Raw genomic sequence first — 26,823 nt, forward strand, 5'->3', positions numbered from 1 at the left:
TCAATCTGGCAATGGTGGAAGCTAGCCTACTTTTAAAGTACTTTACTGAAGTATTTCCATTTTCATCCTACTTTATACTTCTACTCCACTACATTTCAGAGGGAAGCATTGCATTTTTACTGCACTACATTTATTTAACATGTATAGCTACTAGTTACTTTTCAGATTAAGATTTTACATTTAAAAAAACAAACATGACAAGCTTATAAAATATGATGCATTGTTAACAGTTAAACCACTGGTTCCCAATCTTTTTGACCTGTGAGCCTCGTTGACCTTTGTTGGGGCCCTGTGTCATGTTTCAGATGTTTGAGTTGTTAGCAGCTCCAACAGATAGGGGGTTTTACTCTCTACTTAACCCTTGTGTTGTCTTCACATCGACCATAAACTTGTCTTTTTTTTAGATATTTAGATTAGTCAATAAACAAATTTATATGACATATTACCTAATTTTTGAGTTCAAAAAAACAGAAATTATGAATTATTTTGACTAGATCAGAGGGTATATGTCAAATTTGAGTCAGGATACTGTAAATACTACTAAAACCATTTAAACATGTTTTTCAAATGCTATAAAATTGAATAAAACACCCAAAATGAAATGAAAGTAATCATTAATTTGATCTGCGAATAATGTTGAACAACGGACATCCATTTGGGCAATAGGTTAAAAGAAACCCTTTATATTTCTGATATAAAAAACTTTGAAAATGGGTCAAATTTGACCCGAGGACAACACAAGGGGTTAACTTCTCAGATGGTTTCATTTGAATAACAAGTTGTGCTCAATAAGGTAAAATGATCTGTTCTGTCTTATTAATCATCTCACGACCCCTTTGATTTATCTTGTGATTCTTCGGAGGGGGCCCGACCCCTAGGTTGGGAACCACTGGATTAAATTACCTGGCTAACTGTATAAAACGGTTCAAACTAGTTCCAGCTCAACCAGCTACAACACTAAAATGCCCCTTATACATTGATGCATCAGTATTAACAATTTAATAATATCATGAATAATATCAAATCACTCAAATGGGCCATTTTCTGCAAAGCGAGTACTTTAAATAATTTAAGTACATGTTGTTGATAATGCATCTGTACTTAAAATTAGAAGTTTGAATGCAGGAATTTACATGGAATTGAGTGTTTTTACACAATTTTAACCTGAGTACTTCTTCCACCACTGCGATCAGGTAAATTACTACAAAATCAAATAGAAGTGTGCACAGGCAGGCAAGTGACAAATATCAACATCAGCAAATATCATTTTTGGATTTTAAAGTTAAAAGTGTAGAACTGACTTCTAACAATTATCAAAAACGGATTGCCTCACAGTATCCAGTATGAACAGGTATTTATGGCCAAAAGTATATTAGTCGTGTGCGTTTTAAAAACTACGATGATTTATTCATTTTTCATGTTTGCTGTGCAGAGATATTGATGGGAAACAAAAGTGCAATAAAGGCGTGAAAGCTGTTTGACTTTGTGGCCTGGAGTTGGCTGGAAGCCATTGTCACAACATCTGTTACAAGAATTGAGTGTCACAGCCATTTAAAGGCTCCAGCTGAAGACCAGACACTGAATAAACAGTGTGTGTACCTCACACTTCACCAGTACGGTATGTGCCATTCAAGTAACATTGTCTGGTGTTTTATACTCGTTGCACAAATACAGATGTACCACGTCAAGGCCTATTGCCTCGTCTTTATCCAGAACTTCTCAATTAGAAAACTGAAATAGGCACTCAAAAAAAAAAAAAAAACAGCGTTAAGTGGGATATGACTGGTTTGTTCATGAGCACGTGTCATGCAAACACAGCAGAGTTTTTCCAGTCTGAGTACACCAGGAAGCCGGTGAAGGTGCTGTCTGTCTTGGTGCTGGAGTAAAACCCATTGTACTCTGACAGAGCCATCTGGACCCACACCTGGTCACCAGGGATGAGGTGGAGCAGGGAGCCGCCTGAAAGAGACGCTGGTTTGGGCCAGTTCCCGTAGAACTGAAAATAAGATGCCACTGTGTGTGCATTTTTCATCAGGTCAAACTGGAGGCTGGCGCGGTAGACTGTGGCGTGAACGGCAAAGTAGTAAACTCCTGGCACTTTGCAGGTGAAGTGTCCCGTCTCTGCGTTGTAGTCGCCCTGTTCATTGAGCACGACCTTGTCGAAGCGGACTACATTGCCCACAGTGATGGGTGAAGTGAGGCCCTCGGATAGTTTGACACTGAAGGCTGATTTGGGGGCCACCGCGCACTCTCCTGACTGCCCCCTCTCCCCTTTTTCTCCTGGCTCCCCTCTGTCCCCGGTCAAGCCACGCACTCCTGTCTCACCTGGAGGAGCATAGACATGAGCATCCACTGCAGACATTTATACTCACACATGAATAATAAAATATAGCACCTGGGTATCCCATGTCTCCCTTCTGTCCCTTCTCCCCTGGAGCAGCATCTCTCCCGTCCCTCCCATCTCTCCCTGGCTGACCAGCACTGCCATGAGCTCCAGGAGAGCCCGGGATACCAGGGTGACCAGTACACAGACTGGGAGGGATCTTGTTGTCTTCTAACTGGTTGGAAAGATGGACTTGGAGGAGAAGGAGGGACTGCAACAAGGGCAAGAGCCGGAGTGATGTCATTGCAGTGTCACGGCTGAGGGACAAAAGAGAAATAAGAGTTTAGACATGCAAAGATAAAGGACACATTATGGTTTACAAACAAGTCTGTGGAGGAGGAACACCACAGTTTAAACTGAGCTATATACAGTGGGATAATAGCCCCTATAAACATCACTTCAAATCAAACTTTATCTGATTACAGAAGCAGGGAGAGCACATATAAATGTTGAAATTGCAGCATATGTAAACACACTGAAATGAGTGTTGTACAACATAATTTAAGGACTTACATTCAGTAATATTCAGTTTACCCTTTCTTGTCAAACACATAGAAAACACATAATTACAAAAGCTTCAGTTTAGTTGCAGTTAAAGGGAATTCATATGAATTTAAGGACTATGTGTTCTCTCAGGCAGATCTGTTAGCTAAAAAAATATGAATTATTGTAAAACTTTTTGTTTTTTTTAACAGATTCCTCACATGGTTTAAGGGCAAAGTAAAACTGAAATAACCATATTACATTACTGAGTTGGCATTACTCGTTAAGACGTCAGTACTGCCAAAACTGAAAAAAAAGGGGAGAGAAGAAAAGAAGACCAGAAATGAAAGAAGATTCTATGGCAATAAACGGCAAGCAGAAAGACGTTTTGCTTTTTACTTGCGACCATCATCCATGATCCCAAACTGATTTAACTTTTACATCAATAACTCAAAATGTACTCAACAAGTTTGACATTACAGATTTGCATAAATGCAGTGAGCACTTTTTATTGGAGGGACATGCAGACTTGGCCATAACAAAATCTGTGTTTTTTTTTCAATTCAGGAGGATGAAAATAATACAAATTCCTGAGCTAATGATTAATCACGTCTTCAAAGCAAAACATGACACTCTTGGTTTCTAAACAGATGTTTCTAATAAAGGTTTGATGAGATGCTGAATACCAGACAGCCTTCTCGGAAACTACTCACCGTCACACCTAAAATATTAAAATGTTTATCCTCACATCCTCAAATTCTGTCTGCTTCTGTTTCCTGTTTTGTTGACCCTACTTGGACAGTATGAGAGCTGCCTAACCTCTATATAATCATGATGTATGTATTACAGCACCCTTGCTCAGTGTTTTCCCGAAGGATTTTTGGTTAGCTGGTCTCTACTGTCGCCCTGTTGGCCATCTGTCTGGCAGCAGGACAGGCGTCACACGACTATAAACCGAACTGATGAGCAGAGCAGGAGGACTCACAGCTGTCTAACACTACCAGCTTTCTTCTGTTTTTGGTTAAAACTTGCTGTTTGTGGTGTGTGATAATAATGAGAACAGTTCGGGGTTTTTTTGTCATCTATCGGGGGGTCTCGTAACTGGATTTGAGAGCTTACATCCACAACAGCTGCAAAATAAGAGAAAGAGCCAGAGGGAGGGAGGAACGTCTTAAACCAGAAAGAAACTGAGAAAAAAAAGGAGGAGGGAGAGAGAGACAGAGAAATGCATGTCAGCGTTCCTGGCAAAAGAGGAGGGCAGACAAGAGGACAAATACTGGTGAGTCTGAACAGCTGTCTGCCACCACTCCTCAGATGATTAGAAACATGAATGTTTTCAATAACGCGCAAAAGACGAACCCACTGTTTACAGACCACTAATATGTGGACAAAATTTACTGTACAACTACACACACACTTTTGACTCAGTTTATACTGTCAGAGCAGTTTATTGTATTTGTTTTGAAATGAACTTTTATAGGTAGTTTTTTTCATTAATCTGATTTCTCTGTGAAACAGAAATATTTTTTGGCATATTGAGAACAGCTGATGTGCTCTGATATTATCAGTTATATTATTATGTTTAAGGCAAAGCTGCACGTTTATTTGCTGAATATTGACTTGAGATGGAAAGTACATTTACTCAAATACTGTACTTAAGTACAATGTTGAGTACTTGTATTGTATTTTTTGCTACTTTATACTTTTACACCACTACATTTAAGAGATAATCATTGTATACTTTTTACTTCACCACAATTATTGGACTTCTTTACTTAATGCTTACTTCACAGATTAAGATTATAAAAAGGATTTATAAATATGATGGATTGCTTTAAAAACAAATATCCAACAATCTATAATAGTTCAAATTGGCTCTGACTTAACCAGCTACAGCATTACAATACTGCTTAAATCTGAATGCATCAGTAACAGTAATCTATTATTCAATATGTAACCATTTATCACGGATAGGGCTTTTTGATACTTTAAATACATTTTGCTGATAATACTTCAGTACTTTCAGTTTAGTAAGATTTTGAATGCAGGACTTTTAATGTACTATTGCTACTTTTACTTTAATAAAGGATCTGAAGTATACTATATAAACAAGCAGACATATCTACACAATGATGCACCTAATTTAGTTTTTACTTGTTGCTTTGAAGGAACGAAAATATGCCAGCACTTCTGTCCTCAACACTAAAGCCATCAGACATTTCTCAGCTCTGCACCTTGACCAGTGTAGGTTTCCCCTGTACGTCAAACACTTAAGAGCGGCAACTTACCAGTTGATGTAGGGTGAAGTATTTGGGAGCTCCTGCTGATGTTTGAGTGTGCCGAAGAGAACCCAGTAAAGCCGTTCCTCCCAACCAGAGTCCAGCTGGGGAAAAAGTGAAAGGAAATGGTAATAAAATCCAATTAGAAAGTAGGGTGGGTGGGAAAGGAGGAACTGAGGGTGGAGGAGAGCGAACAGGGAGGATACAATGGAAAATATTGGATGTTGATCCAGCACAAATAAAAGAGAAAGAACCAACTCTGAAACAAAACTGTGACAAAACCATCATGAAAGAAGGGGTTTGGGGGCAATGTTTGGGAGATTGCCTAACAGTGTTTGGGAAACTCTCTAAGGCATACCACAGAGTTCACAGAGGGCTGTGGTCTGAAAAAAGCACGTCACCACAACAAACTGCAGCTGAGAATGAGCTTGCTTTATTACACAAAAACACCACTGCCTAAAAAGACAGAAAAGAAAGGTGAAGAGAGATGTAATCATAAAGGCAAACAGACACAATCACATGTTCTTCTCTCTACTCTGGGATTTTCTTTATCTGCCTTCAAAGATGAGGCCATTTGTTCCATCCAGATCAGGTCTTCCACTCAGACGAGACTGACAGTAATCCTCTTCTCCCTGTAATCCCTCAGTGACAGTCTTAAATGGATAAAGCAAAAAGCTCTTAATGTCGTTTTTGGCAAGGAAGCCAAACTTGAACTGGTTAAATTCAGCAGCTCCCTTGGATTCAAGCCAATGAAAACATGTTTTGTGCAGCAGTGACCCCAAACGGACCAGAACTGTGCCAAAACTGAAGATGGTGGAGGAGTGTCTAATCTCTGTGGGAGAACAGAAAACAGAACATAAGCAGGATGAAGCCTTGCAGCAGCCGGCAGGACTGCGTTTGTTGTAGGGGGCAGCAATTATGTTCAACCATGAGCCATGTCTGACATGTTTGTTTCTTTGAATTTAGAAAGAAATTGACTCGTAAAACTTTTGTTTTAAGGTCCAACAATCTTTTTTTTTTAGCCATGTTAGCGGCAGTAGGGATGGCAATGTCTGTCTGTTCACCACATTGGTCCAGACTAAAATATCTCCACCGTTTGACAGATTGATATGAAATTTTGTACATATGTCACAAAGTAGACTTTCAAAGTCAAGATCTCGAGTTTAGTGTTTTACCCCAGTACATGTTTTTTTCTTTGTTTTATTTTTCCTCCATGTCACAAACTCGAGATCTCGAGTTTGAAAGTCATGATTTCGAGTTTAGTGTTTGCCCCCAGTACATGTATTTTTATTTTTTTTTCTCCCTCCATGTCACTTCTGGGGCTCCGTAGGTTTTAGTTTTAAAATTGTCTTTATATGGGTTCATTTTACTAGCAGCAGCAAAAGTACATTTTATTTCAGACAGTTAAAACAGTATGTTCTTTTACAGGGACTACAGTCTTTAACCTGTCACGCGGGGAAGGGGGGCAGTGGCACCCGTAGACTGAGCGTCTCCGCAGTTCCTGACCGCCCGCTAGCCCCTCACCACCTCAGGTCTCTTCCACATCTGAATCCCCATGTTCTCAGCCCCAGAACACAAAAGTAGCTCCCGTCTCACCTGATTAGGAGATGCGCTTCAGGTGTGGTTGAGAGTGGCCAATCCCACACCTGTCCATTGATTAGGAGATGCACCTCAGGTGCGTTTGGAGGTGTCCTCAGTGTCTGTGCCACGCAAGCATAGAAAACAGACATTTGTGGTTCCCGGAGGATGAATCCTACTGACTTTGGTGATCCCTGCCTTTTCCTCTAAGTGCCACCATTACGTTGACATTTGTGGTTTTGAGTGAATATCTCTACAACTTTTGGATGGCTTTGGTACAGGCATTCCTTGTTCCTTTCAGAATTAATTGTAACTATTTTGGTGGTCTCCTAACTTTGTAATTTAGCACCATCATCAGGTTAAGTTTTGTATTGGTTCAATACTTTGATTTATGATCAAATAGTCTACCTGCAATTAGCCTCAACTGCTACTTTGTGTTTAGCGCTAATTAGCAAATGTTAACATGCCAGCACACTTAATTAAAATGGTGAATATAGTAAACATTATACCTGGTAAACATTAGCACGTTAGCATGATCACTTATCATTTAGCTCAAAGCACCGCTGTGCCTAAATACAGCCGAACAGAGCAGCTAGTCCTATGTTTTCATTGGTAAGTTTGGGCTAAAAGAGTTACAACCGCTCATTTGGCAAATAATGACACATATGTTCTTTATTTAACTACGTAATTGTTATCCACACATTATAAAACTAAAGGTGTTATTGTTGATGTCTTAAAAAAAAATGCCATCAGCATACAACTTCAGTTAGACTGCCACCTACTGTATTTGTGATTGTGAGACACAAATCTGTTACATGGTCAAGGAGGCTAAAGCAATTCAATTAAAACTGTTTTAAATTCAAGGAATACTGGTTTTGCGATTATAATTAATTATAATTTGAATAAAGTGGATTATATTTATGTCTGTCTAATTATTGTAGGTTTGTTGGACTTCAACACCATGTGCTGTTCAGACAGCTTGGTGCAGAACGAGGCACAGTAGTTTGCATGTCTCTATTCAAGTGTGGGCAGTATGAGATGTTACACATGAGCTTTGTATTTACATTGCTATCTGCAGTAGATTTGTGACCAATTATGTAAAAACTGTAAACTATAAAAGTGAAAACTTCAGCTTTAGTCAGGGGGGCAACATTCTAGCTGGAGAGCCGGATTTGGCTCTCAGGCTAACCACTGGGCTAACCGTTTAAATTCTACACAGTAAATCATGCTAATATTATTTCAGTCTATATGTGTTATTGACACATTGAGGCAATTCAAATTACATACCGGTAATTGATTGTGAAAATGTGCACACACCCTGCAGTTTATACTACTGTATTATACAAATATAAAGTATTTTGCTGTGACATGTATATATTTCCCACTGAGAACAAAGAGTGAAACTGCTCTGACTAAACACATGGGTCTGCTTAGTGTTTTCACGTTAAAATGCTTGTTATATGGGAATGTGATGACGGGGCCTGGGAGGGAGAAGGGAGGAGGAAGGGGTGTCAGCAGCTCTTTGGAACAAGAAGGGCTTCCTTTGAATTTTGAGTCTCCAGGCAATATTTTAGCTGGAGGGCCGGATTTGGCTCTCAGGCCAACCACTGGGATAACCGTTTAAATTCTACACAGTAAATCACACTACTATTATTTCAGTCTCTATGTGTCATTGACACATTGAGGCAATTAAAATGACTACTATATTATACATAAGTATTTTGCTGTGACATGTATTTCCCACTGAGAACAAAGAGTGAAACTGCTCTGACTAAACTCATGGGTCAGCAGCTCTTTGAAACAAAAAGGGCTTCCTTTGACTTTTGAGTCACCGGGCTGTTGTGAGGAAGGGTTTCAGCAGGCTCCTGTGGAGGCAGTAAGTTAAGACGTGTTTTTAATTAGCAGCACCAGAATCAGCACATTCTGGGACTGCTATACTAATTTCCTGTACGAATCCATAAACTGCTGCTTTTAGGATTTACTGTTAATTTAGACCACTTGGCAAACTAACAATTTGACTTAATTTCTAGTGGGTGGTGGTGGTGGTGGTGGTGGTGGTGAAGTAGCGAAAGTGTGATTGGGTTAGCTGAATAACAAGGCAGTTTTAGTTTGGGCTTAAACTCAGAAACAGCCCTACTTTTCACAGTAAATACAAAGACATGCAGGGACTGTCTTGAACTCACAAAGCTGTAAACAGATATTGTGTGTCTTAAAAAAAACTCTGTAGTGGGATGATGCACTTATTTTCCACAACAACCTGTTCTTGGATTTAAAAAAAAACTGTTCTGAACCTTAAAACAACTCATTGTGCCCACAGATAACTGGCTCTGCTAAATGACTAAATGAGTTTAATATATAATATAAAATGCCACAAAAGGTACAAATCACAAATACATTAAATGTGACTAGAAGCAAGTCTGTACTTAAGTTGATCTGATCTGATGTCATAACATTGTTTATAAAAACAGACCGTAATAAATTGAATATATTAAAACATATGAGCTTGTTTTGCAAACTGGTCAGAATATCATTTGTGGTTAAAAATGTCCATTAAGTAGCTGCTCTTGAGCTTTTGATCATATAACACGATCTTCATCAGCCAATGCAGTTTCCATTGTAAAAGCACTTTGACAACTTCTCATCCATGTTGGCTTAAATGCATCTGCTGATGAAGAGCACGTAATATGATCGAAACCTCCAGAAGAAGAGCAACGACATACCATAGGCGACGTATTTCTCGTAGTGAGATTGTTTTCTAAACCACTGGTAAGTTCCTTTAAAGCGCCCATATTATGCTCATTACTCATACTCATAATTGTATTTTAAGGTTGTACCAGAATAGGTTTACATGGTTTAATTTTCAAAAAACACCATATTTATGTTGTACTGCACAGCTCTCTCTCACTGCTGCAGATCCTCTTTTCACCTGGTCTCTGTTTTAGCTACAGAGTGAGACCTCTTTTCTTCTTCTTCTGTACTATCTTTGATTGCACTCGCACATGCGCAGTAGCTCAGATGTAGATCATGTCAGCTAGCTAGCTCCATAGACAGTAAAAGAAAGGCTGTTTCTCCACCTTCAGTCAGTTACAAGGCAGGATTAGCTGGGAGACTTCTAAATGAGGGCGCACATGGAAGTAGTTCTTTTGTAGATTATGGTGAACTTGTGTGTGTTGTAGCAGTGCTTTGCTATTGAGAACGAGGTAGCATGCTAGTGTTAGCATTAGCGTTAGCATTAGCTAATGCTACGAGCTAACGGTTGCGGTTAGCTCGTAGCTCGTTTCGGCTTGTGACGTCACAAGCCGTGCCGATTTTGAACAGCTCACCCGGAGACTGAAGGCAGGACACATTCAGAAACCGTATCTCACTCAGAACAGCATGGATGGATTTTTTTCAAAGTTTGTATGCGTGTGGAAGCACCAGAGACACAAAATAACTCCCCAAATCCCAGAAAAAGTGTTTTTTTCATAATATGGGCCCTTTAAGGGCCAATAGGAGTTTCTACATTCAGTAAACGAGGCAAGAGACAAAAAAAGAGTAAAGGAGACATGTTTATTATTTAAACTATCACTTAAATAAAAAAGTGCATAGAAAATAAACATGATTAGAAACTTTTCTTTTTACACTTATGTACAACTTTGTTTCCTAATTATACATTCAACCAAGTAGTTTGTGGTCTATTTTCACTGTGGTGGTTTTCCTTCATTTTACTTGATGTGTATTGAAAGAACACTGTTAAATATGACTGTGGAACTTATGAATACCGTTATTACAGAGAGCAGGAGGAATATTGATAAGACAAAGGTATATTCAAGGCATAAGAAACAAGCCTGTTCATGATCGCTCTTTTTTTGCACGTCCCACCATCCGCTCCCTCTGTGACACCACATCCCGTCCTAGGCTGATAACTTCAATACACAAGAAACAATTAGAAAATTACAAATCCATGTTACGTACTCGTCCGACCTCTCCCAAACCTTAACTTGTAAAAGAACAATTCAGGGTGGATGTTGCCCAAAATAAATAAATTAAATGTTTTCAACATCAGCATTATCGCAGCATTATGACTTTCTATAAAAACAAAAACAAAAACAGTACATGTTAAGTATAACCAAAGCTTCGGAGGAGAGAAAGGTGGTCATGGAGACACGAGAGATTTTCCAAACTGGAAAAACGCCATTTTGGTGGGATCTTTAAAACTCCTGGTCAGTCTCCACAAACCAAACTCTTAATTTATACCACATCAAGTAAGCAGTCTAAAAACGTCCCTGTTATAACATACAAAGAAAAAAAAAAACAGAAAAACATTCACTACAACAACCGGGGAGGGGGGGGGGGGACAAAATGGCTGACCTCAAAAAGTTTACAACCACATTAATACAGTTACATTTCTCAACACATAAAAAAAACAAAACATTCCTTTCCAGAAAGAAAATGAAAAGAAAAACTGCAGTGTTCCCTGCCGACAAAGGAACACTCACAGGCACAGCAAAATTGGTACTGGATATCAATATACAAAAGAATGATGCACGTTAGTTTCATCTGATAGTACTGTAACACAAAACCATTATAGAGTACATTGAAACATTGCTATTAACCATTATAAATCTGCTGTTTTGCTACTGTAACTAAGTTTGTCTGTCCATTCCATATATTGTATAGATACTAAAGCACAAGAAATTACTATGCATGTTTCCGTATAATATTGTTATGTATTTATACTATAATTACAGATAATGATGGAGAAGGGCCACTGCTGTGGTGTGGTAAAATGAAGTCCAAAAGAAACAACAGAGACCATATCCTTATTGTATATACGCCGTTAAACAGTGAAATAAATGACTTATTGTTCACCGTAAAATCAAACTTGGATCTCGAGAAGTGAGAGCCAGAGACAGAGCCCTTGGCATCAGTAAACGTGTTATCACCGATGCTAGCGTAAAGTGTTGAGCTAACCCAGTAAGACCCTGTGGTCCTACAGACAGAAATGCCACTGCTGTTCACACTTCAGTATTATTCCCAGTGCTGAAATTAAACTGCTGCTGCTGCCCAGTTTGAGGTCATGTCTACATATCGTCCACATCTACCAGGGTTGTTGTCAACACAACAACTGAAAACAAATGGAGCTGACAAACTATCAACATCATCACGAGTCTGGTGACGTGGGGGAGGAATATACATTCATTTTTGACCTTAGCAGCTGAAGCCAGCGAGCCCAATGTAGGTGCAGCTGTACAACCCCGAGGCTGGTCTGTCAGGCAGGGGGTTGGGGGAGGGGGGCCGTGGGGGGGCACAAGACCTGATCTTGGGCCCTAAATGGAAAAGCACAGCCCAGGTTTGTACACACTGCACCTTCAGGAAGGAAAGGGCTGCTGGTGTGGTCCCTGCCTTCACTTTGTTGCAGAAAAAGAGTCAAGTGCACTTTGACAGAGTCTCAAACGCCACTTTACAGGAGTCATTAAGACCAATCCAAGATGTTCAAACTCAGTTATTATATCAGGGCCTGATGCACAAACTCAAAGTATTCACGGTGACTATCTGTGCTTGTGGTTTCAGCATTGGAGTTGCATTGTCTGTCTGGAGAAAGAGTTTTCCTATGTTTATTCAGTGCCTGTGTCACAGCTAAAGTGCAAACCATGTGTGGGTCATATTTCTGTTTCAGTTCATAACAAGGAGCAGTGTGGGAGTAACTGCTAACTGCCTTTAGGTGATAACGAAGTCAGCATGAATGGTGGACAACAATAAATTAATTAAAAAAGGGACAAAAACAAAGTCGCATAGTGGAAGTAGTCAATCTAAACAGTCTAACCAAATATTCGGTTGAGGACATGAAGGCTTGTAAGAGAGAATAGGCATGCTCATTTACAACTAAGGCAAACCACAAGGAGACTAAATGAGAGAATAAAAAAGTGATTTCTAGATGCTGGTGAGCACTTATGTGTGGTCACCAGGATGAAGTGGTTTCTTAAATAAACAAATTGAGTATGACAGATGCTGTTGGTAGCATTAAATAAAGGCACCTCTTTATTTTTACGTCTGCAGAGGGACAAAACAGTTCGATGGGACTCTTGTTGGATTTTACACATGTGCCAATTGGCTGTAAGCCTGTCGAACCCAAGATTGACTTGTGACAAGAAAAAAACGACTCATTTTGTTAAGACTGCCTCGTAGCAGCCTGTAAGTGGACTTGATTCTTGGTGTGATGTGGTGTGGAGACAATAAGGCTGGAGAGAGGAGATATCTGCTATGGATCAACAATCTTAACTCCCTCAAGTGCATAATAATAGTTCAAATGACTGCCATACTGCCGGCTAGAACTGGAACAATAGGAAGAAAAAAAAAGAAAAAGAAAAAAAAACGTCAGCTCTGACCAAACGGCCCGGGATAGATAAAAGAGCTACTGGTGGACTGAACTCAACGGGACTAAGCCACAGACCAGTGTCAGTCTTTGGAATTAAAAAAACAAAAAAACATTCAGGCTACAAATAAAAAAAAAATAAAAAAAACATTACAACAAAAAACAACTTTGAAAAGGCAGCGGAATACAAAACATAGAGACCAAGCATTAGTGTTTGTAAACCTCTATTTCCTACAAAAATGGCAATAAAATAAATACGATTTTTAAAAAATATAAATACCATCATTAAGTGCTATTCACTAGTGAGTGCTTTTTAAGTCTTTTTGTAGAAAAATATACATTATTTACATTTGTTTTGAAAAGCAAGCATGATATTTCCCTGTCCATAATAAAAAAGACAAGATAACAGACACGACTTTAAAAGACTTAATACAAATAAAAAGAAAACATTTTCCATAGTAATGGTTATCACAACAGGCCAAGAAGAAAACAAGCTGAGTGAAAATTCAATTCAAGGGTGTGATTTTTGGTTCTCTCTGCTGCTGTAATTTGGAACATGATTCAAAAGTCTGAGCTTATATAATTACCAAAAACAAGTTTGATCATAACAACAGCATGCACGTGTCTGTATGTTTCTGTAAGATCCACAGCTGTTTCTGGATCACAGCTCTAAAAATCAATTATAAATACAGTATGTCTACTAAAGCACATCAGTAGGGTTCTCCAGTCCCTTGGCTGTCAGTCCACCAGAATCTCTAGCTGCCTCGCTTTGTCAGGCCAGAGGCTTAATCCCACCAATAACATGTCTACATAGCTACCAAGCTGTCAGACTAAAAAATTCAATTTAAGTACAACGGATAGTATCGAACTCACATATCGCCCTTTACACGAACCGCCAAAAATAACCTTTTGCTTTTTGAACAAATCTATATTTCTAGCCCCCCTTGTCTCTTTTTCTCTCTTCCTTTGTGTGGCCACTGCTCCCCCTAGTGTTTCCACCTGTACAGCTCTTATCAGGCTGCTTATAGACGAGCAGCTCCTATTTACAGTGTTTCATTTACACATCTACAAGCTTTTAAAAAAAGACCGGTTAGGGGAAGGTTCCAGTAAATCACAACGGCTCTGAAGACATCAGGGCACATTCAGAGAGGGAGATGTGCATCAATAACAGCTGACTCTGAGCTTTATATTTAAAAAAAAAAAAGAAAAAAGAAAAGAAATAAAAGAAATTCTAAAAAGTTTCTAATTGTTCTTACTCGTAAAATTACTGTTCCAACTCCTTTAAACAAATTGCACTTTGGTGTAAAATGGAACCAAGTTCTTTAAAATTTTGTTTTTTTTTCTATGTTCAAATCTCAGCATAAGTGGACCATAACATATTTCTAGAAAATGAAGGAGGATGGACCAATGCAAAATATGACGAAGGGGTAACTTTATCATCCAAATGTAAATTAAAGTTAATATTGCAATGCTGTAAAGGCTCAAACCTTTTCATACCTCACTGCTGAAGGGGACACTTTCCGTGTCGAATGTAAATGAGGCAAAAGGAGGCACATTATGTTGGAATTGGCCCCTCCTCCAAAATGACCCTTCCTGTATGTACAGCACGGCCCACGACCGCTGCCTCTGCTGTGTTCTGCCAACACCAGCAGCAGAAACACTGACAGAGCTCGTGCCCTGTTTGCAGCTGTCATAAGTGGACCGGACCCAGGAAGTCGGTACAAAGCCAGTGCCACTGCACACCCCCAGCAGGGGGGGGACCTCAGAACATCGTGGCACTGCTGCTCAACAGACTTGCAGTCCTCTTGAAATAGTTTAGACATCAGTTGAGGAACTTGCGACACTTCTTTGTGCCGCAGTTGCAGGGCAGCTTGTTGCTGGCGTCCTCAATAGGGAACTTGTAGTCGTAGGTGAGCTCCTCTCCACAGTAGATGCGCCGCGAGGCGAAAATGACGATGTGCTTCTGGCCGTCCGCAGTGACGACCCGAGAGTAGCAGTTGGGCTCACAGGAGTGGTTAATGAAGCGGGCGGCGTTGCCATGCACTGTGGCGTCTACCACCTCGTAGTCATCGATACGAAACATGTAACAGCCAATCCCCTTTGAGGAAAGAAAAGAGTTTTATGCTTCATGTATGTTGTTATGCTCCTGATACTTTTTGAGTTGAGTCAATCAAACTAATACATTTTAAACTCAAAGTTCATTCCCAAGACCTCACCTTTCCATCATAATATTTCTCCCGTTTGTCAGTGAGCACAGACCGAATGACATTTCCAGAGTATTCAATGACCATCTCCCCTGCATCAATGGTTTTCTTGCAGAACAGACCTCTGCCATGAATGGGAGACCTGCAGAGGGATACAGTTTTTACAAGTGAATCACAGTAATGGCTCAAGCCTGCGTATCTAGATGTTGATTTTAACCCCTTTTGTTTAGGCCATCTGCCTTTTTTTTTTATACCTTCAATTTAATCAAGACTTTCCTTTACGTTGTTGAGCTAAAAGTTTACAAGTAATCTTGACAAACAATTAATTGTCGTGATGAATAGGAATGAAAGTGATTTAACTTTATCATGGACAACCGCAACAGTCAACATTATAAACGACCAAGGTAACGGTGAGTGGCGTCAGTGAGCAGAGAAATCCAACGGCAAATATAACAAAGTATATCATCTACGTCTTGTGGAACTTTTGATCAACCTAAATGATTTAAAGCACAACTGATCTAACCTGTAGACTCCAACAGTTTCCTTAGAGGTGGCCTTGAGCTGTTTGAATCTCACAGCCAGTGGTAGCTCCATGGAGGCGCGCCTGCAACAACAGCATGAAAAAGAAATGTTGTCTTCTGAGACCATTGTGACACAATTATATTTTAGATAAGATGAGATGATCCTACATTGATCCCTAGGGGGGGATTCAGGTGTTGCAGCAGCACATAGACACATCGTATTTACCCTGAAAAAATAACAGGGATTTTGTGTGTTGAAACTGACCTGGCAGTCCTGAGCTGCCCTTCGTCATCATCGTCTTCTTGCGGCTTGTACTCAGGAGGCTGGCGGTGTTTTGAGGCCAAGAAATTGAACATGTCAAATACAGACCTCCTGGAAGGCAAACAGATGGAATAGACAGCAGTCAGAAACACAAACACACAAGATTGAAGTTGAATCAAAACCAATTTTCTAATAAATAAGGAGTTTTAAAGTTAGAAAGAAGGTTCTTGGTTGACCTATTGTCTAATGAATCATTATCCAAACACACAGTTGTCTTTGGGTGGTGATCATATTTCACGCATTATTTATTAACAGTGCGTACAATACACAGTATATTTGCTGCAATAGGCTCTGGCATAACAGCCTGCTCTCCCTTTATCCAGGCCCTGTGATCAATCAATCACATTTTATTTAAAGTGTAAAATCGCCATTCAACGTGGTCTCAGTGCACTTTACAATCAAAGAAACACAGAAATAACAGACAGCAACAAAACAATTGAACGCCATTAAAGCAGTAATAATGAACAATATAAAACTAGCAACATAAGTAAGACATAAGAATAAGTGAAAAAAGCTTAAAGGATAGGTGTGTTATGGTTGGCTGTAGTATAATGAGTAGAGGTGGGTTTTCAATCTAGATTTAAAAATGTCAACTGAGTGAGCTTCTTTAACATGTAGTGGGAGGCCATTCCAAAGATGAGGGGCATGGTAGGAGAATGCGTGTGTGCGCGCGTGTGTGTGTGTTTGTGTGTGTGTGTGTGTGTCATAGTAACCTGTGGGATATCTCTGCACGAGCCGACCCGTGGGGGTTGATGGGAGGTTCATCGGTTTCCTCTGGTTTATGGAAGCGGAAACGGTAGCTCCGACAATGTCTGGAGCCGTAAAGCTGCTCGAGCAGGAAGACCACTGCCTCGTGGACGACTCCCAGCATCCTCAATCCATTCACACCTGGGAGGGGAAAAAAATAAATTAAAAAAATGTGTCCACAATTGATTTTCTATATACAACCACGACATGTTTGTTTTGTGATGTAGTCAGAGTGATGCCTCACCTTCAAAAGAGAGCTCTTTGAGTCGTGCATTGGAGCGTGCTTCTTGCACCTTATCAGTCAGGGATTTCCAAGCCTCTGTAACGGGACAGGCAGTAAGGACAGAACAGCTCAGTGTTCCAATGTTTCAAACACAGCAACAGCACTTATTCTAATCTTTTTTTTTTTTACTTTATATACATGTATAGTATATATGTGAAACCACCTTCGATACTCTCGCAGCGGATGTGGAAGCCGTCCTCGCTGCAGATTTCAAAGATGATGCCCTTCTTGGGTTTGCTATCCTGGCCGGTATCCCTGCTGTTGCCGTCTTGGTCGGGTGGTGAAGCCACAGGAAGAGACCCTGCTCCCCCAGCTGCAGATGATTTGTCTTTCCCCACTACTTTCCCCGGTAACACAGGACCATCAGATGTCTTCTTTTTGCCAAGCACACTGAAAAAGATTTGAGCCAAGTATTAGAACACTTTTTTTTTTTTATATATATATATATATATTCAGTATGAAAATGGGAACCTGGCATGAATGAGTCCATACCTCTTGTTGGTTGCCTTGTCTGCGGGCTTGCCCGTATCCATGGGTTCAGGGGAGCTCAGCTCTTTGGAACTGCTCGCAAAGAAGAGAGGTTCAAAATGAGAATATAGTTTACGCAAAGTACTTTAGTGAACAATTGGGAGTTAAAGATTCAGTCAAGGTAAGCTATTTCACTTCTCTGTACCTGAACCTAACTTAAACTAGTACACATCATTTTGTACAAATAATCTGTTTTCTTAAGAATTAAGCATACACCCACAATTCAATTTTTGCATTCACAAGTAATCTCATCACATTGAATATGCCATGGAACTGTGATGTGTACACATCTGAGATTAAGAATACACTAGAGGACCACAGCATGAAGATTGCATCGCTTCTTTGAATGTTATGAAGAAATTAAAGAAAAAGGTTATTGCTAATTTTTCCTATTTATGTGTGTAATTAGGAATAAACCGAAAACACGATAAATCTCAAGCAGCCAAAATAATAACTGTCTCACCTTTGGTTTGAGTGATGTCGTCCTGCAGGGTTGCTTAGATGTTCCTCTGCCTGAGAGGCCTTGAGCTTCTTCACGCTGGTTATATCTGAACTCTGCCTGCTCCTCTTTGTTTTCTGTTTGCCTTTTTCTGCTCCTAAAGTGGTGGAGTTAGGCGGCCTTTGTTCTGATGATCTGGAGAGCGGAGTTGTTCTCCTGCTCTGGGAGTGTGCGGAGGTTTGTGTCTGGCTGAACACTCCAACAACACGTCCCTTGGCAGGGCTTAGAGAGGTGGCTAAAGTAACAGTGGTGTTTGGACTGGAGTCCACGGTCTGGGCTCTGTTTATAGGCTGAGACTGGTGCTGCAAGTGGACATTACTAACTTCAGTCTCTCCTTGCTGGTTGACAGCCATGCTGAAAGTCTGTTGGGAGGGCAGGACGCAGATGCTGCTGGCTATAGATGTCTGCACAGAGGAGCCGAGCTGTGACAACAGAGGAGCTCCTGCTGATTGAAGGACCATTGGCTGATCTGACAGGCCCAGGCCATGTGGACTTGCTTTGAACAGGAGGTTGCTAATTGGCCCCGTGATCTCAGCAGAGCTGAGGACAGGGGTGGAGAGGGAGACTGATCCTGGTGCAAGAAGGCCAGCAGCACCACTAGGGGGCACAGACACAACATTCAGCACTGACTGACTGGGGTTGAGGCCAGAGACTGTGCAAGGTATTAGGTGAGTGGAGGGATCATGACCCAGGATACCAGGCTGGGCAGTACCGGGAATCCTCTGCTGAAGGAGGGTAGAGGGATCCAAGTACATAACCCCACCCGATTTTGGTCTCTTGATAATATTTGGGACCTTGCGCTGAGAAGTAGAGAGGGTGTTTAACTGACCAGGGATGCTAGCAGTAATCTGAGGGGAAGACAGGTTGATGAGGGTCATGTTGGGAGGGCCCATCTCAGACGGGGCCAGAGTAGGCTGGCTACGGGAGCGGGCAAGCTTTTTGCTTTTTCTTGGCTGAAGACGAGAGATAGGCCTCTTCTTGCCGTGAGCAGAGGCGAGTACAGCCGGGGAAGAAGTGAGGGAGGAGGGACTGGACACTATGGCAACACTGTGACCCAGCTCGTGCGGCCGACCAGCCTCTGAGACCAGAATCTGGGGCTGGTCGTGGGGCAACCCAATGAGAAGCCCTGAGGTGGTGCTGGGGATTCCCGTCTGGAAGCCCGTCTGTGTGGCTCCTGTAAAGGTGTGAATCTGGGAGGGGTGAGGCATGGTGCCCAGGACTTTGCCACCAGTGGGAAATATTGGCTGGGCTGTGGATAAAGCAGTATTCAACCCTGTGGTAAGTGTCATGGAGCTCAGCACTGCTGAAGAGCTAGTGTCAATTACTCCTGTGGCACTAATTTTTTGGGCGACACCATTAGGGACGGTCTGAAGAACGTAGAGAGGCTGGAACTGCTGATTGACCACGATGAGCTTGTCAGGGCCTGGTTTGATGACTGCTGGGCTAGAAACCTGAGCCTGGGATGGTCCTGGGCCAGGAACGGGACTGGGGCTGCCTGCAGCTGCAGCTGATGCTGATGCTGGGAGGTACTTCTGACCCTGAAGAGGCAGGGAGGGTGAACTTGGCAAACCAGGGGTACCAGAACTCCTGGGAACATCCTGGTTACCTGGAGGTTCAACTACCTGGCCAATGGCAGGGCTGGAAATAAACTGCTCAGGAGTCATGTGACCCTCTATGACCTGTGTGTCTCTGTTGGTAGCATCACGCTGATTCTCTGATGGTGACACACCCGGCCCGGCTCTTTTCTTGTCGCTACTCTTTTCTCCGCGGATTGACTCAGAGTCAGAGGTCAAGCCCAGCATGGTGCGCTCTGAGGTATCGGAGATAAGACTCCCAGCAGTGTGGTTCTGACTGGTGTTGACAGAAGGGCTGCGTGTAGTCAGGACAGAGAGGTCAGAAGGCAGCTCCAAAGGAAGATATGGCTCCTCTACAGATATGGAGCTATTCACACTACTCTCCACCACACCTCCACTCTCAGCACTCGGCAGCTGCTGGGAAAAGTCATCAAATAGAATGTCTTTGGGGCGGTTGACATCCACTCCAACGTAGCCCTCGTCCAGGAGCAGCTCTGAGGAGGACGGCTCAGACTGCTGACCCAGAGCCTGCATTGAAGGTGTGTTGAGGACAAACTCCATGATATCTGATGGCAAAATGTTACCACAGTCATCACTGTTGTTGTTGTCGGAGTCTGATTTAAGCAGGTCGGTGCTGAGGGACAGTTGGGCCTCGAGAGGATCCTGACCCTGACTCTGCGGCTGGGACTTGACCCCGCCTCCTAGAGGAAGACAGTTTTCTTTCTGGTTCTTTCTGCCTTCTCGCGTGTTGCCGCTGACGGCTCCACCGCTATTGTCAGCCTCCTTGGTAGAGTCATGGGAATCAGGTTTCTCAGTGTGCCTTTCTCTGCCCCTTCTCTTAGGAGTGCTCTTATGTGGTGTGGAAGAAGAGGTCGCTGTAGTGGTGGTGGTGGTGCTGGTGGTGCAGATGCTGGTATCGCTCTCTGAGCCATCATCAATGCCATCGAGCTGGCCAATATGCTGCTTGCCTAGGCTCCTGTCAAACACAGCAAAGACAATACGTCAGATTATTAGAGAAATGTCCAGCAAGAAAAAAATAATTCTAGACAATTATTTTATCAAAATATAGTGTGTACTTACAGAGCACTCAGCATGTCCTCTTCAGCTTTTCCTTGAACCCTCTGCTGTTGCTGCTCCTCGTCTTTTAGAAAGCGTTGAAGCTGAGATCCCCTTCCCAGACACTGATCTATCCCTTCTATAGATGGTAGGCCCTCACTAGGGTTAATTATTGTTCGAGTGAAGTTGTAGTAGTAAGGGTCTTTACCCCTCTGTTTCATTCCACTGTCTTCATCATCTCCACTGTCCCCTGACGAAGAAGAGGTGCTCATATCATCTGCTCCATCCACTTGCCCCTCAGCTGACTTCTTGCGACCACCGGTCCTCCTCTTAACCACGGGCCCAGCTCCGTCCCCGCTGCCGTAGAAGGGAAGGTCCTCTTCGCCATACGAGCGAACCCCGTAGAAAGGCGTGAGGCCGAAAAACATGTTGGAGCGTGCGCGGGCACTGCGTCGAGGGTAGCGACGCTTGGCAGACCCTGACCCATCACTGTCATCCTCGTGATGTTTATCATCCATGCCTCTGTCGTGGTCGTCTTCTGGGCCATCACCCTCATCCTCTGTGCCTTGAGTGAGGAGGCTGTGGTGGTCCCGGAGCTCACTGCGTAAGTGCTCCTTGCGCAAATCGTCATCCTCTGTCTGAGTCTGGGTGTCAGATTCAGAACTGTCACTGCTGCTGGCAGAGGGTGAGGAGAAGAGAGCGGAGCGGGCAGAGCGACGGGTCCCCTGGGCGGCAGGAGAGACAGTGGAGGTAGTGGTCGTGGGACAGGAGGAAGAAATACCACCAACAGCGCTGGTCCCATTAGGATCAGTCTTGATATCAGTCTTCAGTGGAGTTACGGTAGGGGGTTTAACTGATCTCTTTTTCTCTCTCGAGGACAACGATAGCTGGTTAGTTGTTTGTTTGGTGTGAGACTGGGAAGAGGTCTTCACCCCTTTTTCTGGAGCTAAACCACCCTGCTGCAGCTGCTGTAAGCTGTCCAGACTGGAGCTGTTCTTCCTCTCAGGACAGGAGTAATTTTCTCTGCTCTTTGAGGATGACCTGTCCCCTGCCTGGTTCTCAGGCTTCTCCCCCTGAGCCTTCCCATGGGCTTTGGTGCTGTTTCCAAGCACTGGAGCTTTGCTATTGCTGCTGTTGTGAGAGCTGGGGTTTGTAGCGTGTGCATTGGTGCTTCCAGTAGCCTTAGTATTATTGTTGAGAAGAGCAATTTTGTTGTTGCTGTTGCTGTTTTGGAGAGTCTTTTCTCTTTCACGATCTTTGGACCCCTCTCTGTTGCCTGCCGTCTTGACTTTGGGTTGTTTGTCTTTGGCAGCTGAGGCTGCAGCTGGGGAGGCCAGGTGCATGGAGCCTCGCTTGACAACTTCATCTTCTGCTGGTGTCCTTGACGGCCACACAGGCTTCATAGCTGCTGCTGTGGCTGGACCTGATGAGTAATCGTTTGATTTCCGTGAACTGGACTTCTGAAATGAAGACTGTGGGGAGCCAGATTTCGCAACAACTGAGTCCTTATGGAGTGAAGCCGGCATTACATTGCCAGTGCCACTACTACTCTCCTTCCCTGAGCTGGGCTTGTCCTTAGACTGGGTGATGGAAGAGGTGGGGGTGGCCCGGTGACGAGGCAACAAACTTGCAGAAACATCCTGGTCTTTGCCTCCGTGTTTCCCTTGCTTGTCTGTCTGCTTGGTGCTTCCACCTCTCTGCTGACCGGTGAGAACAGCAGTGCCCACAGGAGGGGAGGACTGGCCGGAGCCTGCAGGTGCCAGTCTGGGGCTCTTACTCTCACCTCCAGCCTGTTTGGACTGACTGCCAGGGTTACTATCTTTCCCTGAGCCAGAGTCTTTGTTTTTCTCTGTGCTTCTATAACTGGAATCTCTAGAGGGAGGTCGACCCTTGTCAGAGTCTCTGCTAGACGGTCTGTCTTTACCTTGGCCTGAGTCTTTTCCTGTTTCCCTGCTGTGTTGTCTATGCTTCTCAGAGTCCCTTAGCCCTGCATCTCTACTGAGAGATCTAGCTTTTTCCATAATCTTATAGCTGGGATCTCTGGAGGATGATTTGCTTTTATCTGTTTCTCTATTGCTTGAATCTCTGCTTGCCTGTCTCCTCTTCTCAGAGTCTCTGTTTACTTGTCTCCCCTTTTCTGAATCTCTTAAGGGATCTCTACTGGGAGGTCGTCCCCTCTCAGAATCTTTCAGACCTGAGTCTTTACTCAACAGCCTCCTCTTTTCTGGCTCTTTGGCTGGTATTCCACCCTTGTCAGAGTCTTTTTGCCCAAGTTCTCTGGATGATCTATTCTTATCAGAATCCTTAGAAGCTTGGTCTTGACTTGACACCTTCCCTTTGTCTGCATCTCTCAACCCGTGGTCTCTGGATGGTTGCTGTCTGTTTCTGTCTGTGGAGAACAGTCTACCTCTTTCATCATCTCTCTGGACTGGACTCTTTGCTGAGTCTTTGCTGAGGTGTTTGGACTTTTCGGGGTCTCTGGCAGGGGAGGGAATGAGGGGAGGGGGTGATGTAAGGGGTCTTGACACAATCTGAAGTGGGAAGGTCACCCCTCTCTGTCTGTTGAGCTGGTGGGGAGGAGGAGAGAGAGAAGGGGAGCTGTGGCGACGTGAGTCAATATTCCGCATGCTGGGGTTCACCATGGAGTCGCCTACTGTCACAATCTCATGGCTTTGGGGATGTGAGGTACCTCCTACAAAATAAAAGAAATTGAAATTGAAATGAAGAGTGATTAAAATGAATTTCTACAAAGAAATATCCTAAATTATTTCAAATAAAATGTTCTAAAAAATAAAGAATACATATTTATACCTGGAGAGGGCATGGGCCTGGGCCCTAGTAAGCGCTGACAAGGGGGGTAGCTGGGGTGTCGATTCCTGGTGTAAACCCTGAGCTTGGGGGTGTTGGTGGGGGAAAGGGTGTCAGAGCGCCTTGGGGATTCAAATGGATCTGGAAAGTCTAGGTATGTAATTGACACAAAACACAGCTTAGTTTCACACATTATAGTCCCAAATATGGTACCTACTGTAACACATTGAAACGTGAACTATGTTAAGTCACTATAGTCTGTAGTTTACCTGCTATGGGAGGTGGGCTGTGTGCTATAGTGCGATTCTCCTCAGGAGCCATCATGTTTTTCAGGTCAGACTCTAACACTGGAGGGTGACAAACTAGGATCCTACAGGTATACACACAGCGCTTACGAGCATCCAAAGTACTCCAGTACACCCTTGAACACCTTGGAGAGAAGAGAATTTATTCAGTTTGCAATTTCCTCTAGCAGATATACTGTAATTGAAGGGGGAATGATAATGGTAGCACTAAAATAGCAAGAGAAGACTCTCAGATTATGAAAAAGGTAAAGAAATTAAAAACAATACTTACTGGTATCCTACAGGGAAGAGTTTGCGTTTACAGTCTGAGAGTTCAGTCAGTATCCCCAAACAGTCAATGGTCATGGAGCCTGCAATGATGATGTTTAAAATTCAGCATTCAAGAGACACTGGGAGTAAATCACGGAAATGGACGTTTTTGCACCAACATTTAGCAGCGATCAACCTACCTATCATCATGTGGACATTTTCAGGCTCCAGTCCTGCCAGCCACTTCCTCCTGAGACTAATGCCCTCCAGGTCCACCAGGACCCTGCGGGTCACCTCAAACTCAGACACCACCTGGAGAGAAAAAATACACAAACAGGAAAGGTCAAGATAAAATCAAGAACATCAAGTCACAGTTCCTGAACTGGCATGGTTTACCTATACAAGAGACATACACAAGATTTACTCACTAGGTTTTAAATACTTGAACCTATTTTTCACATGGCTGCCATCTAACTGTACTAATGAGCTTTTAATTACATAGTTAATAATGAGATTTTCTTACTTCTCCCTTGATGAGGTCCCTGTGCTTTGGACAATAGACTTTCTTGTCCTCCAGGAAGACGCAGTGGGACTGGCGGGCGCACATGAAGTGATAGTTGCTGGTGCAAGAGGTGAGGCAGCAGCCAACTGTGGCCCCTGGCTTTTGACACTTCTCACAGCGCTGAATACAAAGTACAACAGGTCGTAAATGTCTGTCCCAATAAATAAACACTGAAAATAGAGTGGGAACCTGTGATGGACAAGATGTCTTACCAGCTGTTTTCCCCTGAGAACAGCCATGTGAACATTCTTCAGAGAGCCGTCGTCGTCTTCAAAAACCTCGGCAGACCACAGGGCGCAGTTTACATGGGTCCACTCATTCTGACCGATGTACAACAGCCTGCCACTCTCCTGAAACAAACAGGCATGTTATACAAGAGACACAAAGTCATTATTATGTGTGTTAAAGAGAGTCCAAGCAGATTCCTGACTCACATTAGTGTTCTCGTCCCCATACTTCAGACACAGAACACATTGCCTGTTATCACTGACGCCTGGCGGAGGAGGGAGCTCTGGGCTGTCTTCACGATCTGAAGAGAATAATTTATAAAAAAACAAAAAAAAAAACAGTAAGTGACAAGATGTGGGAAAAACAGTGTCCATGTAAAAATGTGTACATATATCTGCAGATTGCCTTACCGGGTAGGAGTGGATCTGGTGGGGGTAGAGCTGGAGGGAGAGAAGGGGGGGAGGCTGGAGAATCTGGTTCACCAGGGGTCTTGGGCCGAGGAGCTGGGATAATCTTTTTCATGAGGTGGGAGAGCTCAGCGCGGGAAAGCTCCTGTCTCTCCTGCCACTGGGCGTAGTTGTGGTCCAGGGACGGAGGCAGCACGGCATTCGGAAGAAGCCCACTGCTGGGAGACAACAAATCCAAAGAACTTCAAAATAGCCACTCAAGTAATTATGTGGGTTTACAACTTCAGTGAAAGCCTAATGACATAAAGTCTTCAGGAACACAATTCAGGGTTAAGTCTGTGTGATGGGGATTGTTTTCGCATCATTCAACACCCATCACCTGGCAAACCTGAGACTAATAGATAGGCAGCTTCAGTTGCGTAGGGTCAGGTTTACCTTAAATAAAAAACCTTTTTGCACAAAAAGTTATAGAAAGTTAAGATTACGTTTTAGCTAAAGAATATTACCTAAAATGGCATGAAGTTAGACTGAATGAAATCTTGACACATAACACCATTGTTTAATTGTTAGGCTGTACAACAGCAGATCTCTTGGTTTGATCTACTCAATTAAACTCATAATTTACAATTAAGACTGAGATGATGCAAATATATATTCTTAGGTCAGAATGAATGGACATTATGGATTGTGTACTCTTGTGTACTACCTAAAAATCAAATGCCACTGATCCACCGCCTCGATTATAATGACTTTAAAATGTGATGTTTACTGTGTATATATATATATATATATATATATATATATATATATATATAATAAACAGAGGTGAAATCGATATAAAAAGGCTGCTGTCTTTATGCAAGATCATTTATTTTCTACCATCACCTACGCACAAACTGTTTTACCAGCAAGCCACACAAATGGGAAAATATCCCACATGCAGTCACATATTAAAGAAAAAAAGATTGTGTGGCAGGTGTTGCTTTTTAGAGAAGATGCTTGAGATATGTTGGAAAGCACTGGAAGAGTGTTTAATCCCTCAAAACTATCATACAGATTATGTGCATTGCTGTGAGCAATTTTAGGATCCCCCCCGAGAAGATATAAAAAGTCCTCTAAGTAGTATGTGAGCAGTAATAAATGATCAAATCACAGGAGCTTTGCTAAGTTAAGTTTTGCCAAGTCAAGCCACGCTGGCCATTTGGTGTGATGTGTCAAGTATCATACTAATAAGACAGCAGAGGCAACTAAACAGGCATCCATTCAATGATGGCCACAGAATCCACTGGATGGATCATTGGCTGTCTGGGCTGGAGCACTGGTACATAACACAACAGACCAAACTGACAAGTAGACCACAATTAGACCACAAATATGTATCAAAGAGCCTTCAAGTGAAATGTGACACTGTTACGGTTTGCCTCCCACAATGCCTGGAGGATAAGCAGAGTA

The 26,823-nt window shown here is 42.6% G+C and overlaps 2 protein-coding genes across 4 annotated transcripts in view; both read right to left on the minus strand.

Annotated features, from left to right (window-relative positions):
• Window positions 1–399: 399 nt before the first annotated feature.
• Window positions 400–5,240, minus strand: c1qtnf5 (C1q and TNF related 5). Its single transcript, XM_078246230.1, has 3 exons — window positions 5,155–5,240; window positions 2,396–2,640; window positions 400–2,325 (listed from the first exon to the last, which is right to left on the minus strand). Exons 2-3 carry the CDS (start codon window positions 2,625–2,627, stop codon window positions 1,805–1,807), a joined length of 753 nt encoding a protein of 250 aa, XP_078102356.1. The 5' UTR covers window positions 2,628–2,640; window positions 5,155–5,240; the 3' UTR covers window positions 400–1,804.
• A 5,013-nt stretch (window positions 5,241–10,253) lies between these two features.
• kmt2a (lysine (K)-specific methyltransferase 2A) overlaps window positions 10,254–26,823 on the minus strand; it is a 43,372-nt gene continuing 26,802 nt past the window's right edge. For 2 of the 3 annotated variants that reach the window (XM_078246232.1, XM_078246231.1), the window contains exons 17-34: window positions 25,375–25,589; window positions 25,171–25,265; window positions 24,949–25,086; window positions 24,698–24,856; window positions 24,375–24,486; window positions 24,197–24,275; window positions 23,890–24,050; window positions 23,624–23,770; window positions 20,837–23,504; window positions 18,147–20,732; window positions 17,648–17,716; window positions 17,319–17,545; window positions 17,117–17,191; window positions 16,839–17,013; window positions 16,069–16,176; window positions 15,806–15,886; window positions 15,295–15,424; window positions 10,254–15,176 (exon numbers count right to left, since the gene is read on the minus strand). In XM_078246232.1, coding sequence (XP_078102358.1) covers window positions 14,901–15,176; window positions 15,295–15,424; window positions 15,806–15,886; window positions 16,069–16,176; window positions 16,839–17,013; window positions 17,117–17,191; window positions 17,319–17,545; window positions 17,648–17,716; window positions 18,147–20,732; window positions 20,837–23,504; window positions 23,624–23,770; window positions 23,890–24,050; window positions 24,197–24,275; window positions 24,375–24,486; window positions 24,698–24,856; window positions 24,949–25,086; window positions 25,171–25,265; window positions 25,375–25,589 — 7,501 coding nt within the window. In that variant the 3' untranslated portion in view covers window positions 10,254–14,900. The remainder of the gene's footprint in view (window positions 15,177–15,294; window positions 15,425–15,805; window positions 15,887–16,068; window positions 16,177–16,838; window positions 17,014–17,116; window positions 17,192–17,318; window positions 17,546–17,647; window positions 17,717–18,146; window positions 20,733–20,836; window positions 23,505–23,623; window positions 23,771–23,889; window positions 24,051–24,196; window positions 24,276–24,374; window positions 24,487–24,697; window positions 24,857–24,948; window positions 25,087–25,170; window positions 25,266–25,374; window positions 25,590–26,823) is intronic. The other variant, XM_078246233.1, reaches the window with a different exon arrangement.

The sequence above is a fragment of the Sander vitreus genome, chromosome 3 (genome assembly GCF_031162955.1).
Source record: "Sander vitreus isolate 19-12246 chromosome 3, sanVit1, whole genome shotgun sequence".
NCBI classification, from domain to species: Eukaryota; Metazoa; Chordata; class Actinopteri; order Perciformes; family Percidae; genus Sander; species Sander vitreus.